Source organism: Mchenga conophoros, linkage group LG23 (genome assembly GCF_057382185.1).
Source record: "Mchenga conophoros isolate Kocher_MC1m ecotype Shallow Benthic linkage group LG23, M_conophoros_male_GT1.1, whole genome shotgun sequence".
Lineage (NCBI taxonomy): Eukaryota > Metazoa > Chordata > Actinopteri > Cichliformes > Cichlidae > Mchenga > Mchenga conophoros.
In genome coordinates this window covers 5,440,748-5,456,450 of record NC_140547.1, presented here as the reverse complement: position 1 = coordinate 5,456,450, position 15,703 = coordinate 5,440,748, and the positions used below count along the sequence as shown (strand labels likewise).

Here is a 15,703-nt window from a genome sequence, read left to right as displayed (position 1 = left end):
CAACAAAACACATTTCCTTGGTGAAAACCTTGATAGTATTTTCTGTAAATTTGTCATTTAAAAAAAAAAAGCATTTGTGAAAGCAGCATCACTAGACAGAGAGAGAGAGAGAGAGAGAGAGAAACTGGCTTTAGTTGGCATGTATGATCACAGCGTCCTTCTTCTCTGAACACATCAGAGCGGGAGGAATCCTCATGGGCTTTACAGAGCTGTCATGTTTCCTTAACTACTTCATCACAATTTTCTTCCCATGGCTACCAGGTATAAATAGGTCATAGGATCCCTGTGTGTGCAGCGCTGTACATCTCAGTTGCTTTATTGGTCATGCACAGTCTTTTGAGAATTGTCTTTCCAGCTGCTGCAACTTCTGTATCAAGGCCGTGGTGATTCTTTAAAGTCGGACGTACTTTGCAAAGTGTCAAAATTAACAAGAAAGTTGCTGAATCCTGTTTTCATTGATTTATGCTTCTGTTCATTCTCATTAATATTCTCCTATGCCTCTCTCCATCTTCCAGTACAAACAAGTGGAGCAGTACATGTCATTCCACAAACTCCCAGCCGACTTCCGACAGAAAATCCATGACTACTATGAGCACCGATACCAGGGCAAGATGTTTGATGAAGAGAGCATCCTGGAGGAGCTTAATGAGCCTCTGCGCGAGGTATGAAAAAAAAAAAATCCCATACATTTTTTGTGATGTACTCACTCACCCGTGAATACACACATGCCTCCACAGATGAAATAAGATGGAATAAATTCAATAAAATAGTCATTTATCCTTGTTTCATCTGAAAAATGTAACCCCGTGTTTAAAATCGATTACTTCCAGCCTTCTCTGTATGTATTTAGTTATAAAATGGTCTAATTCAGACAGCTATCACCAAACCCGTGTTTGTATCTTTAACTGTAAATCCCTGTGCTAAAAATCTGTGCAGATTAACCATTTGTATCTCCCGTTGCCATTTAGGAAATTGTCAACTTCAACTGCCGTAAGCTGGTGGCCTCCATGCCGCTGTTTGCCAACGCAGATCCCAACTTTGTGACAGCCATGCTGACCAAACTGAGATTTGAAGTATTTCAGCCTGGAGACTACATCATCAGAGAGGGGACAATTGGCAAGAAGATGTACTTCATTCAGCACGGGGTGGTGAGCGTCCTGACCAAAGGAAGCATTGGCATGAAGCTGATGGATGGCTCCTACTTTGGAGGTAATCTACTCAGTTCTATTCATTTCTGTTCTTCTATGGGTTATTTACACTTTACTTCCCACTAGAATCCACTGCAGCAGGGATGTAAAACTCATTTTACATCATGGTCCACCTAAAACTCACTTTGATCGTAAGTAGGCCAAAGCAGCAAAACTCCCCTTTCTGTCTGTGTAAAGATAATTCATTACAAATGTAATCTCATTTAATGTGCAATTTCAACAGTAAATCTCAGTTTTCCTACACGATAAAGAAATGCTGCTGTAGCAAATGACAGAAATCAGTCGGCACAAAAATTAAATATGTAAAATTACAGAGAATGTTTTGCCTAGAAAAGGCAGTGAGCTTTGTAGTTTAATTGGTATTGTTTATCTATTATTCAATTACTTTGGTGTAGTGTGAATAACAATGTCTTTATCAGTAGGAAATACTGTAAAACCTATGAAAATACAGTTAAAAGTCCAAAATCTCTGCTCTCTTTCACATTTTCCAAAGCTGTCCAATGGGCCTGATTGGCGTCTTTGTCAGGCCATTTCTGGTCCCTGGGCCTTGTGTTTGACAGCCCCACACTTCAGTAATATCACAGATGTGTGTGTTACTTTTGCAGTTTGCAGATAAACAAAAAACTACCCCAATGTTTTATTTGGACTTCTTGTTCAGCCTTACGGCGACTTCTGTCCCACTTTCCCGGGTTGTTGTTCCTCTGTGGCTGTTTAGAAGCATGTGGTGCTACTATTGCCACGCATAAACCCACACACACACCAACATACACTTTTTAGGTCCTGTAGCGTGACTCTTTGGGCTGCATTTTTAACATCCGATGCCCTCTGCAGAAGCTCTGTCCACTCACAGTTTCGTTGATGTGCCAGCTGCCCAGAGCACTGTTGTAGTGACATGACTGCACAGCACGCACATGCACACATCCATTCACACACACACACACCTAATTAATAACACCTAATTAGCACAGCAGAATGAAGATGATGGGGCCATTTATAAGATAAGATAAGATAAGATAAGATAAGATAAGATAGAACTTTATTAATCCCTCGGGTGGGTTCCTCTGGGAAATTCGATTTCCAAAAAAGCACAGCACCGACAGAAGTTACAGAGTTATACACACACACATATATATAAATACAGAGACAATATAAATAAAATATACGAAGGGGATAAATAGAATAAATAGGAATAAAAATACAAGTGAATTGCACATTTCAAGTATTGAGTCTATTGCACCGTTGACTATTTACAAAAGTATTGCACAGTGAGGTGAAGAGGCACTACAGCTTAGTTATAATGTCAGACATCGAGTGTTTGAAGTCATGCCTGCGACCAGGGAGGAAATCACAGGTCTCCATGCACACAGCTAGCAGTGAGCTAAGAACCGAGGGGACAACACGGTTAAACTTCCAGTGGGGTGTGTATGTGTGGTAAAATCTCTGAATAAGTCAGTAGCACTAAGTAGATGGTGATGTCACCATCACCAACAAGCTAATGCACAAAGTGTTTTTTGATTGGATTTACCTGCTTTTAAATTTTAGTATCCGACTTAACCTTAGCCACTGGTAGATTTTCTAACATTAAGGAACCTTTTCGTGGATTTTCTCCTTTCCACACCACACTACATTTTGTACAGTTATCACACACAGATGGGGTAGATTGCACTTTGAGGAACGGTTTTTCCTCTTTTACCCCTATGCCCTTTCCATAAAGTCCACAGTGAATACAGCCAAACATAACCTCATAATCATCATCTGTATTACACAGTGTGTGAGCAGATCCTGTGGACAAGCAGTTTGTTACTCAGATTCTTCTGGTGTCCCAACAAAATCCCAGGGGAACGGGTTAATTCCTGTCAACACATCAGAAAATGAAGCCGTAAATAAGAGAATTTGCAGATATTACATTAACTGAAACAGGAAACAGAGCTGGTTATGCCACAGAAACAGGTTACAATGATCATGATCCAAAATTGAAGCAAAGATCCAAATTGCCACAGTTCACATTAACCATCCAGCCTTTCTCTGTTCTTTCAGTATATTTAAGGATGGCAGTTTCCCCGTCTACAAGCCACAAATGGTCACCCAGTGGTTTGGAAACCCTTTTAATTCAGTGGCAGCAATTTCATTGGTATTATTATCCTCTGTCTGCACTTCCCAGTAGACACTATTGATGCTACCAGTATCTAAATGGCTGCGTTTTGTGTAAACAGGGATATTCCAATTTCAAGAGAGCTTTCTGAACATGATGCCTTTTCCTACAATTCTAACAAAAGTGTATTTCAAGCAACTGCTGGTAATCACTAGCAGTTGCTTTAATATGATGTCAGTGAATTAATATGAATGCACTCTATTGCACACTATAGGTCGCTTGTCTAGAAATGTGTAAGTGCATGTATGTGTAGCCTTACATCAGTACCTTTGTTTGGTGGAAAAACTTTCTTGCAGAGAGAGTCAGCCGGTATGAAAAGAAGCTTATGCTAACGGAGAATCTAATGGACTGTATATATTATAAAAATGTGTATATACACATATATGTGCTAATTAGTCCTCAATAACAAAGTATTAAAATACTTGAATTTCATTCAACTAGCAGACAGGTATCAGCTACAGCTACCTGTGTCTGCCACACCTGTTACTGTAAGCTTTAAGACTTCCCAAACTGACGGGTAACAAAAAATATATAATTTTTAAAAATTACTCATCGTAGACACCAAAACTATTTTTCTACAGGGGTGTAAACACAGATGTTATTGCTGTCTGGTAGTGGATTTAACAGATACACATGGAAATATAACTAACTTTGTGACATTAGAAAGTAGATAAAATAAAATAAAGTGCGACTTCCTTGGATTGCTCTGAGTTCGTGAGAAACCTCATATAAACAGACAGGAACAGTCCAGTGCAGTGCCTGCTCTTAATGGAGTATCCTGGTGCCCCCACATCCCCTTCCCCCTTCCCCAGAGAGTCAGAGGAGGTCAACCTTTCAGGGAACGGAAAAGGAGGGAATATGGTTGTCAAGACAACAGTCAGCTCCAGCCAATAAAAGGGAAAAGTAATAGAGAAGAAGATACTAAAGAAGGGAAGGGAAACAACTGAATGCAATGGAGCACATCTCTATATATGCTATACACTGCTGTCAGTGTAGTGCTAGTGAATGAGGAAATACCTAGGGTTACATTCAGCGGGTCATGCTGATGACACACAGCCTTTGTTCTGAGCACACATTTTCTTAAGCCCAGGAGTTTTCCACAGCCTGTGCGGAAACATAATAGAACATTTTAACATTTAATGTACTGTAACAGTGTTTTGGCTGAGCGTCGCACTGCTTAACAGACCTCTTCTCTTCTTTTCTCTATTGCTGTCTAACGCACTGAAATCTGTGGGTTTGCCATTTTCTGTTCTGACCGTATCTCTCACCCCTCCAGAGATCTGCCTGCTGACCCGTGGCAGACGGACAGCCAGTGTGCGTGCGGACACCTACTGTCGCCTGTATTCTCTCTCTGTGGACAATTTCAATGAGGTGCTGGAGGAGTACCCCATGATGAGGAGGGCTTTTGAGACAGTTGCCATTGACAGATTGGACAGGATAGGTAAGAAGACTGCCATTATGTTCAATATAGATTTGGGTAGTCTCCTGTAGGTGTTTTACTATGATGTGATTAAAAGTTTAGAAATTTAAAACAAAAGCCAAAAGATTAAAAAGATATTTAAGACCACAGCTTTCAGATACTATTCATCTGTTGTAGATAGCTTTTTAAGGCTTACCACTTCTTCCTTTTTTTGTCCTCCATTTGTCCACTTTTCTCAATTTTTTTAAGAACATACTGCACACCAATCAAAGCTTTCAGCTCATAGCTCTTGGGGAATCACCTTGTTAAGAATTTGGAACAAATTATGTGTTTTTGTGAACGGCTGCTGATAACACAATGTCTAAAGATATAATTTAAAACGGGTTCTTTGCTAAGCTGCTACTTGAGTTAGGAGGCCTTTTATGCTCGAATGATTCAGTGTTAAATGGTTCAGCAAACCAAAAAAGAACAATCCTCTGAAAATGGTCAGGTACATGGACAAGACTGAAAATGATAGAAAATGAAAAAGACCTTTAGAAACAGTAGAGAATAAGTATTCAAAGACCACTTTTAAAAATGCAAAAAGGTCAGTTTTTTGGAAGCAAATTTTAAATAAATTAAGGGTGTTGTAAGGCTTTTGTGCAGTACTGCAGCACTCAGGCTCCTCAGTCCAATATCGTCTCTTAAATTTATGCAGAAACATGCTAGGCTACAATAAAGAAAAGAGAAAAAATGTGCGAAAGAACAATAAACAGCAAAAATGTATTTATTCTGACATGATTTATGAACAGAGATATGAACAGAGATTTAGTTTTGGATAATTATGCCTCAGTGATAAAAGCCACGCGCATTGCTGTCTTCATAAGCTTATGAGTCATTCACAAGATGAAATGAAGCATAAGGAAAACATACTCATTCATTACTGTGATGTCTCTGTCAAAACACTGCACGGTCTGACAGCTGGGATGTAGTCTATGAATGATCCTAACAAGGGCTGTGTGTACGGCTCAGGAAAGAAATCAAAGGTGAATATGTATCTTTGTATGTTATTAGGTTCCTTAAGCTCAGTTGTTTTAGTGCAGTTTAACTCTTTTGGTAGATATTTGCCATTTTGGGAAGAAAAGCAAAGCCAGTTAAAACTTTTACTTTACTTGAAATGCATAATTCTGATTTTTTTTCCAGCGATTGTTCAGTAGCCTCAGTCTGGAGTGAATGTATATAAAACAAATATTAAACAAAAACACACAAAGATGTGCTCATGAATGCTGATTGACAGTTTATATTTTCCTTCACATTAAAAACAACTTTCCGTCTCCCGTCATGCCCCCCAAGGTCAGCTAATGTTACATCCCTCATCACATGACCACACCTCATATGTTCACGAGGCCCTGAATCTGCCACCTGCCAGCTGTTGCCATAGCAGCCAGTTTCCACACATGAGCAGACTTCAGTCAGGCAACTCACATATTTAAAGAGAGGCTTGGATTGTCTGCTTCAAGACCAAACCTCCAATCAAACATTCCCACCGGGTTCCGTGCATACTTGAAGCATACTAGTCACTAATGATGAGCTCTTTTAATTGGCTTTCTCAACAGTCTTTCTCAGAAGAAAACAAGTGGATCAAAGACACAGAGATCTATAAAAAGGTGCCTTAAGAACATAAGAGTCTAAATAAAAGAGACATGCTTTGTTGGTTAAATAGCTTTCATGATTAAATAAATCTTTAAGCTTAATTGTCTTCAGTAGTTATGTATTGTTTTCTGTGAGGGCATTTATGACTAGAAGTTTGAATGAGGAATGCTGATTCAGCCATCCGTGCATTTTAATGACAACAGTGTTTGACCTGTGTAGGCCATTAATGGAGGCCATAGAGACACTTGTGTGACCTTCTTTGTATGTGTCATTATTCTCTACTAATCAATGGCTAGTAAAAGAAACTCTAGGTGTTACTTGGCAATGGTATTGCTGTGAAAACAGTGACGTGTTATCCGTGCTTTATCTCTGAATTCTGCAGATGAGGGTGGTCCAACTTGCAGTGCCAACTTCTTCAAAAGCATGATAATCCCCAACCAAGTTTGCACTTTAGAGGATGCAATCAGATGGTTGTATGCCTTTTCCTCTTTTTATTGTCATCCATCGCTGCTATTTATGATGCACATTTGATGAGCAGAGCCTGGCATTACAGCATGGCCAGTTTACAAGCACCCAAGGAGGATGTATGACAAGAAACACCACCATATCTATGAGAAATTCCATCTCTCAATGGCTCAGTCACACTAGAGAAAAAACATGGTAGCAACCTCCTTGTGACTTAGACAAATTGGTGGTTCCCTGGTGAATCCATTGAATTTTTTTTTGATTTGGCAACTGATTACAAGTACTGTGGAATACACAACTCTTCTATGGGTCTTTTTCCAATGTAATGTTGCACTTAAATTGCTGTCTTAGAATAAGTACATTACTGTCTGTGGAGGAATTCTACGATCTATGAGGTTCTGACTGGAATGTAAGTAGTTGATGTAAATGTACCTTTAATGTCAGTTTTCTGTCAATCTGCCAGTTTATCACAGTTCAACCTGTTCATCTGTTTGATGTCATTCAATCACAAACTGATAGCAGACTGACTCGGTCTTATTGCTGTTTTATTGCCAGTCTCGATGCACCAAAGTAGCTTTGAAGATCGCAATAGGATTGCGAGTAGATGCAGACCTGATCCCCTTCAATGCAACCATTTCAAAGGCAGCTAGATCGCACATTCATTGCACACTGATACAATAATTTTGTGTGATGCCGAGTTCTCCAACTGCTGTTTTCCCTAAGAGAATTTCCAAGGATGCAAGCCAACAAATATGCATTCCTTTGTCTCCTCTTTCCAAGCCTCCAAACACCTCAGAGAGTAGCTCTGTGTTATCAGCAGATAAAATCCCCATAAAAGTCAGTGGGAGGAGGAGGAGTTCAACACAGAGCTGGAATGAAGCAACAGTACTTACCAGGAACACCCACACTTTTGATTAATTTTCTCCAAGCCTTCTGATTTTTTGTGTGTCTATATAAAAGCTAAATTGAATCATACATTTCCAGGGCCACACATGTTACAGCGTTTCCCCCTTTTCTGATTGTTGGCATTATCAGGAGAATCCCATCTGTGGGAAAATCTTGCTTGATACACAGAATCAAGCAAAACTGCTGACGTTTAAATATGATCAACCTGTATAGATGTGTTTGCACACTCTAGTGCAGATTTTCATAATCACACTGTAATTCCACTATTAAACTCCCAAGCTGTGAGTGTTTTTATTCCACACATGCAGCAAATGTATCATGCTGGTGAAGCACAAGTCACCAAATCATCATCAGCCTTCCCCTCATGTTCTCCTTCTGGCTTAGCAGCTGGTTGTGGTAGAATAATAATCTTTGTTTGTGATGTACAGTAGATCTCAGGCTTTGCACTTACAAATAACCTAGCTCTGAAGTCAGCTTTCCAGGCTGCCATCCGCACTGGTGAATCGAGCTGACAATACTACAGTTTCCATATGAACACACAAACCTCTCTACATGCTGTGCTCTGCTGTGAGTCCCTTTTTGTTACCAGGGCACAACAGATGTTGGGTCATCTGGATTTTGCTAGGAAGGCTGCCAACATCTTGTCTTTGGTCTCAACATGTCCAATCCCTGCAGCAACACATCACAGTGTCCATCTTTTTTTCTCATACTTCATTGCCTCCTGTTTTAAACAGTATCTAATGCTCACCTGCAATGAACCTTCTACTTTTCTCCTTGAAATCTGACATATTGAGGATTTGTTCACCTGATCTCACCGTTAGTTGCCTTCTCCTCACATGTAAGCCACTGGTTAGAGTGAATAGGTGTTAGTGTTAGAGAGAGAGAGCCTGTTTACTGACTATCAGCCTATCTGGGCCTCACATCAGAGGGAAGGCACTCAGCAGGTATCATACACAATAGTCTCTAACACAGTCATCTTACTTGCCTGACAGCAGTGGGTTTGAACTTGTGCGATCCCATTATTCTCTTCTCTGCAGTACTACTGTGACCCAGGATGGCCCTCAGCTGAAATGCACACCTGCTTTCACCTGAATTACTCTGTCTTAGTTTTATCTGTGCAGACAGTTTTTTCAGGACTAAGTGGGCTTCTGCAGTTCACTCCTCAGTGGCATACATCATAATGCCTCGTACAAATCTGCCTTTATAATCCCAGCTGGTTTACTGTTTTACTTTTGAGTGCTTTCAAGAGGTTTTGCTATAAGAAGCAGTGCATTTCTGTGAGTCATTTACAGTCTGAGATCACATAAACCAGCTTGATATTTTAAAGCATTATGACCACCACATGAATTTATAACACACAACTGAATTAAGGAATGAACTGGTGCATGCTGGGATGGTTTCTAACTCATTGATTCATGCCCTGTGCATTCCATGTTACTGTAGATCAGAGTGCATATACTGTATTTTTCTTTCCTTGGACAAATTGCAGTTTTTAGTGTCGGATTCATCACGTGACTGTTTTTTTACTTCACCAAGTGTATGCTTCTGCTAAGAAAATAGATCACACATCATTTGTTCAAGTGCGTGTTTTTGGCCACCGCACTCACAGCTGAGATGATGATGGGGAAAAGCCTCAAGTCGGCTGTGCAACTGCTTCTGAAATTGGGGCCACTCATCCAGCATTGGATCCAGCTGTGCTTTGAGCTGGCAAGGCTGGATTCAGTGCTTTGCTGGCAGCTCAGGTTCTCTCTTTTTTTTCACATAAAAATCAGAGGTTGGCTTCCTGATTTGGATGTGGTCTGTTAGCATCTGCCAGCAAACACAAGGCGAGACTCCCCATGCCATATAAACTGGGACACAGACCTTTTCCTCAGATGGTTTCACTAATCTCTCGTTTGCAGTTTATGATGCTTGCGATCATCAAATTTAGCAATAAAGGCATCAGTTGGTGCTGTTTACTGATAACCTGTTAAATTAGCAGTTGCAATAGCCGTCAATTAGCTGCACATATACGTTAGAAATACGTTGAAGTAAATAGTGTTTTCTCCTGTAGGGCTAATATATTGTCAGTGAAATGCTCCCTCTTACATCATATGCACTGAGGTCACTGCAGAAATAATGGTTGCCTGCACCTCTGCATTACCCTACAGTAGGCAGAGGGTGTTTCTGTGTCTGCGTGTCCATCAGTCTTGGATTGCTTGTTTGCAAAAAATGGATACAGGCAGTATATTTGTTTATATCAGTATATATGTGTAAATTAAGCTTTTTTCTGTTTAGCATATTATTAACAAATTGTAGGGTATGGAAATATAGCATTAAAGTCTGTTTTGTTTTTGCTTTAATTTTTTGCATTGTTTCTGTTTGCTATAGCAACACTTCTTCCTTTTTCCATGTCTTTACAGGCAAGAAGAACTCGATCCTGATGCACAAAGTTCAGCATGATCTCAACTCAGGTGTTTTCAACAATCGTGAGAACGAGATGATCCAGGAGATAGTTAAATATGATCGGGAGATGGTTCAACAGGTGGATCTGCCACGCCCACGGGCCATGTCCATGACGCCTCCACTGACCGGTGGGATCTTTACGCCTCCAAGTTCCTCTGCCCACAATTCAGCAGTTGCCACTCTCCAGCAGGCTGTAGCCATGAATTTTTGTGCCCCGATGCAAGGAAACTCTGTGGGATTGGGTAACCTGCAGTCTCCCAGGATGATGAGGAGATTTCAGGTGATGCAAAGTGTATCGAGCCCTGTCTCAGCCTCTCCACTTCAGTCTCAACTCCTTGTTTCTGGTGCCTTTCCTCCGGTCCTGTCCAGCCCCCCTGTCCAAAGCCCACTAGCAGTCGGTGGGCGATCATTCCAGTATGGATCCAGTGCCCTGGCTGGTCCCACCTCAGGCTCACAGCTTTCTCTAGTCCAGCAGCACATAGCCAGCCCCGTGCACAGGCCCAGCACACATAAGAGCACCCATTCTTTGCAAATGGGAAGTCTGAGCCAAGATGCCAGGGCACTGTCAGCTTCTCAGCCTTCACTGCCTCACGAGATGGGACAACCAGCTGTCCCTAGTCCACCCCAATCTACACGAGTCTCTTCTACTTCCATCGAGCCCCCTCACACCCCACTGGGTCACACAGGCATCCGGAGCGGCATACCACACAGGGTGGTTCTCCCACACCAGATGTCTGTTGGGGCCTTTCCTGTAGCATCCCTCCCTGGTTCTGTTCATGGTTTTGCACCTGTTGCAGGGGTAGCAGTAGGAGGAGTGGGAACTGGTCTGGGAGAATCGGGACTCCCCAAGAAGGACTCTTTAGTGAGCCTTCCTGAGACAGACCACATCAAAGTCAAATCCAGGCTATCCTCAAACTTGTGAACCTGATTAAAAACACTTGGAGAGTGACTCAACAAGGATCTTGACTACAGGAACATGGGGAGATTTCTGTTATCTCTCCTACAGTTCCTCTTCTCTTTATTCCAGTTTGACTATCCGATCGTATGAATGTCGAATGAGATGCAGCAGGGAGGATCTGATAGGCGACCGTTCTAATATAATAAAGTCAGTATGGTGACTTTTAAAATTGCAGCACTCAGATGTTTCTACTCACAGAAGTACTAGTTGCACAGATTGGTAATGGTACAGTAGTGTTTTTAATTCACAACATAATCCACAACACATGGGAGATTTGCTTCACTACCACTTCCTTCACCTCATTTTATGCAAACTTGGGGTTGGATGAGAGTTAAAGAGATTCAGGGATGTGCTTAAAGTATCAGAAGTTGGCACTTTAGTGGGATCTTATTGCTATATTTGAGCAGATTTTCTCAGTAGGTTGGCTGCAAAAGGCCAAATTTATAAGAACAAGACTACACAATATTAATGATGATATTTCAAAGTATACAGTCTAAAAGCAGTCTACTTTGACTTTTTAAAATCAGACTAATAAGATCTGATAGCCCTTAACTCAGATAAATAAGTCCCAGATCACAGACAGTTAATATCCTCAATGCTGAAATTACGATTGTATTGTTTCTTCAAGCCAAGCCACTGATTTCTACAGTATATGTCTGCCTATTTGTTTTATTTAAAGCTGCATTAATCACTATACTTTAAATTAGCACTGACTCTAATCAGGTGTTTTTTTAACACCTGCAAGTTTGTTGTACTGTTCAGTCTTTTTCCAGCAAATGATTAATATTGAAATGACCTGCACAGCAGCAACAACAGAGACAAATTCAGCAACAAGCTGTTGAATAATGTTTTAATGACCTTGTTGAGACCAAAACAGAGTTAACCAGCATCCCAGTAAAAAAGAACTGTGATGCAATAATATGTAGTGTAATACTGCTCATGTGAGCAACTTTCTAAGGTAAGTGACGTCAGACTTTTGCCCTCAAGTAGCTACAAACTGATTCATGCGGCTTTAAGTAGATCATAAAGACGTGTAAATATATAATTCCTTTTAATTACATATATATGGCCTCTGATGGAGGACCTGAGCTTGACGAACACACACATCATCCCCTGGAGTGCAGGTTTATGGACTAAAGTCATGTAAGTGGTAATATCCCACAATTGTGAAAATGTTCTGTTTAACCTTACAAATTGTAATTCACTGCCAGCCAAGTAAAATAAATTTTATAGTTAAAATGTAAATTCCCTCATCAAAATGTAAATTCATTCTTTTCCTAACCCCTAATCTCACTTTTCTTTAGTTGCAGTTTGGGCCATGTGTCACTACGCCAAAGTCAATTCACACCGATAATGAAACTCCCGCGAAGCTCAATGCCGCTGCTGATGCTACGGTTTTGGTCCACAGCCAAGGACCGTGCCGATACTTTGCAGGATGTATATTGCAGTGTGCCTCTGTCATTAAGGCTTCAATAAGAGGTCATGGAATACTGGCAATTTGTGTCCAAAAGCATTAGGAAGGGAACCTTTTCTCCTGGACCTGCTATTCTATTCACCTCATCTCACTAATGCCTGAACCATTACTGGGTAATGAGTGTGGAAATTGGAATCCCCCGGGTCTGTTTGGACTGTTATTGTTCTCGTTCAATTGGATTTCATTATACAGTGCCAATAATGAGTTCCTCTCCTATGATCATTTTGCATTTTCATTTTGTTTAGTTTCAGTTCAGGCGTTGTTATCCACCTTGAGAGTTCTGAATGGGACAAAGTTGAAGGTTTATAAGTATTTTTGTATCGTGTTTTTGAGGTCTGTTGTGCTTTTGTTTTATCCCCAAATTATGCCCTGTGGAACCTATTTAGCTACTCCAAAATAATTAATAGAGGCTTGTTATGAGAATGGTATTTTGCTGAACTTCACATTGTTTCCTGGAGGCACTCTGTTAGGACAGGAAATGCATTTGTGACTAAATTAGTTTCTAGATATTTTTACTCTAGTGGAAAGCACACAGTAAAGGATGATGGGGTAACAGAGAAAGAGAGTAAACCAGACTGAGTCAATACCTTTACTCATATCACAAGATATTACTAGCTCAGTTTTAATAATTATAAATAAACCCCATGTTTTAATTAAGTGTGGAAATAGTGAAACCAAAGTTCCAACGATTGCAATTCTTTTGTATGCAAACCTCACAGTGATTTAGCATAAAATCAGACAACACTCATTCAGTCCTATTGTCTGAAAGTGATGTTTATCACATGAAGCAATAACTGTTTGAAATGGAGTGAATGACCACTGTATGCAGAAGATGTTCTGCCCTTGAGGTGTTAACGAAGATGCAATATTTCATATTTTAGACTGCGCTCCCAAACTTTACTGAGAATTTGTTGAACATCTGTCTTTGAAAACAGATACGTTTAAACCGCGCTTACTGTCCACTCAAACTAACTTGACAAACATGGTATTTCTATGTGTAAACATAGTGTGCATCATGTAAACCAGACTATTAATTAATGTAACTTAGTTTACTGTAAATGTAGATCTGCTATAAAAAAAAAAAAAAAAACAGATGAAGAAAATGTTTGAAAAAAAAGAATCTCTTTGTAATCTCTGACAGAATGCATATTATCATCTGGTATGAACTGATATTACTTGAAAATAATAATTAAAGGAGAGAAAAGCTGTTTGTATTACAGAGGATGCATCGCTTGTTTTTCTACAGTTACCACACAGAGTTTGTATATACTCACGTGCCAGTTGCTGTGAGGTCTGCATGGTTTCTTCTACTGTTTGCGTTTTAAGTTAGTTTTGTAATGTCACACCCCAGTCAACTTGCAAAGCCTGGTTCTTTTACCAGCGCATTTTGGGGTTATTTTTTCCCCTGATGAGTCAATAGCGTGCTCCCCTCAATCCTGTAAATGCACTTTTTCTTCTTCTGCAACTTTACAAACATATTTAGTGTTATGTAAATGTTACAAAAACTCAGCTGTTCGGTTTTTTCAGTACACGCTCAAGGCTTTGGTAAGTCAGCTGTGCTTACACACACATGCACGCTCAGACACGGCAGTGGAAACGGTAACAGAAGCATCTGTATTTGCTTCTTTTTGTGCTTTCTTCATAGAGCCTCGTTTTTCTTAGCTTCAGTGCTGCTCTGACGCTAAACTACAGTATCTACCATTCCAGTTTTTATTTCTCTGAGGTCATCAATAGGAGGAATGCGTGGGGATTCAGGGTGTTTAAAATGTTTACATACAAGGGCTGTTCATAACAACCGAGCGACGATATGATTTTGTGTCATCGACATTATCATAGATGTACAATTATGCGAACGAGTTTGGATTATTTCACTCTTACTGACCAATAAGCAACTAGAAGGTAAAAATATATGATGCAAATTTTATACTGGCTGTTTCTGTGTTTTATGGGATTTGGTGTGACATGATTCGGTTTCTATTTATTATTTCTTTCCTTGTTGTCAGATCCCTGACTTGTGAGTCTAACAACCTTCCATATTACAGTGACTCGGTACAAAGCCAATACTTACAGCCAATCAATACCTTAAATCTACAGACAAATGTAGACAACCTCTTTTCTGGGAAACTCCCTCGAAGCAAGCCGACAATCTCCAGCCGTCACTTTAAGAAAAATCAACAGTGCAGTGCAGGCGTTTCTGAGTCAGGGACCTGAATTTCTTTTATTGAGCCACTCTGCAGTTGTCATGTGTCCTAACATGTACTGTGCATACCTAGTGCCTAGCAAATATGGTAGTTTCCACATACATATACTATATTCTTTGTGTGTGGCTGTAAAAATGCGAGCTCCTCAGAATGCAAACGTCACTGTTACATATATCCCACTACAGAGTTAAACCAATAAATTGTATTTGACTACAGTATGATTCCACTGCCTCATGTTTAGGTGATTTATTTTAGATTAGCATGTTAGAAAAGCACAAACATGCAAAGAGTCAATAATTTTGCGTTATAATAGATTCAGAGCTTCTTAATACAGTAAAAGCAGATGATTGTCTCTGCTCGCTGTAGGTCTTGAAGGTATTTTTTCATTTATCAGAGCTGTTATTGATTTTTACATCTAAAACACTGCAATACTTTTTCTGCGAATTTAAACGCCTTTCTCTAGTTTCTCTCTCTCTGTAGCTTTTATTTTAAAAACACAACTGGTTAAGATTTCTCTTCAGAAATGTGATGTTTATTAGTCCTTTTTGCGCCACTCAACCTAGTCCTTTCCTTCTGAGCATTTGGGAAGTATCAATAATTTCAATGAACCTTGGGGTTATTGATTCCTGCTGCACTTCCACCTACCTTGCTGGCTACATGTTGGTCTGAAAAATTCATGATGAATCCAGGTTGTATGTGGAAGTAGGCATGTACCAAATTACCACAGACGCATCTCGCATGTACAGGGATCTTAACGTTTTTACCAAGAAATCTGTCTAGAAGATCCTGTAACAAAAACTTTACGTTGAAAGTAAAGTTATTATTTACAATTCAAATAAAGG

The 15,703-nt window shown here is 40.0% G+C and overlaps 1 protein-coding gene across 1 annotated transcript in view; it reads left to right on the top strand.

The window, feature by feature from the left end:
- hcn2b (hyperpolarization activated cyclic nucleotide-gated potassium channel 2b) overlaps window positions 1–13,879 on the top strand; it is a 39,641-nt gene extending 25,762 nt beyond the window's left edge. Inside the window, exons 5-8 of the mRNA XM_085264890.1 lie at window positions 516–662; window positions 969–1,209; window positions 4,637–4,801; window positions 10,186–13,879. Of these exons, the coding sequence (XP_085121016.1) occupies window positions 516–662; window positions 969–1,209; window positions 4,637–4,801; window positions 10,186–11,150 (1,518 nt within the window). The 3' untranslated portion in view covers window positions 11,151–13,879. The remainder of the gene's footprint in view (window positions 1–515; window positions 663–968; window positions 1,210–4,636; window positions 4,802–10,185) is intronic.
- The last annotated feature ends 1,824 nt before the right edge of the window (window positions 13,880–15,703 follow it).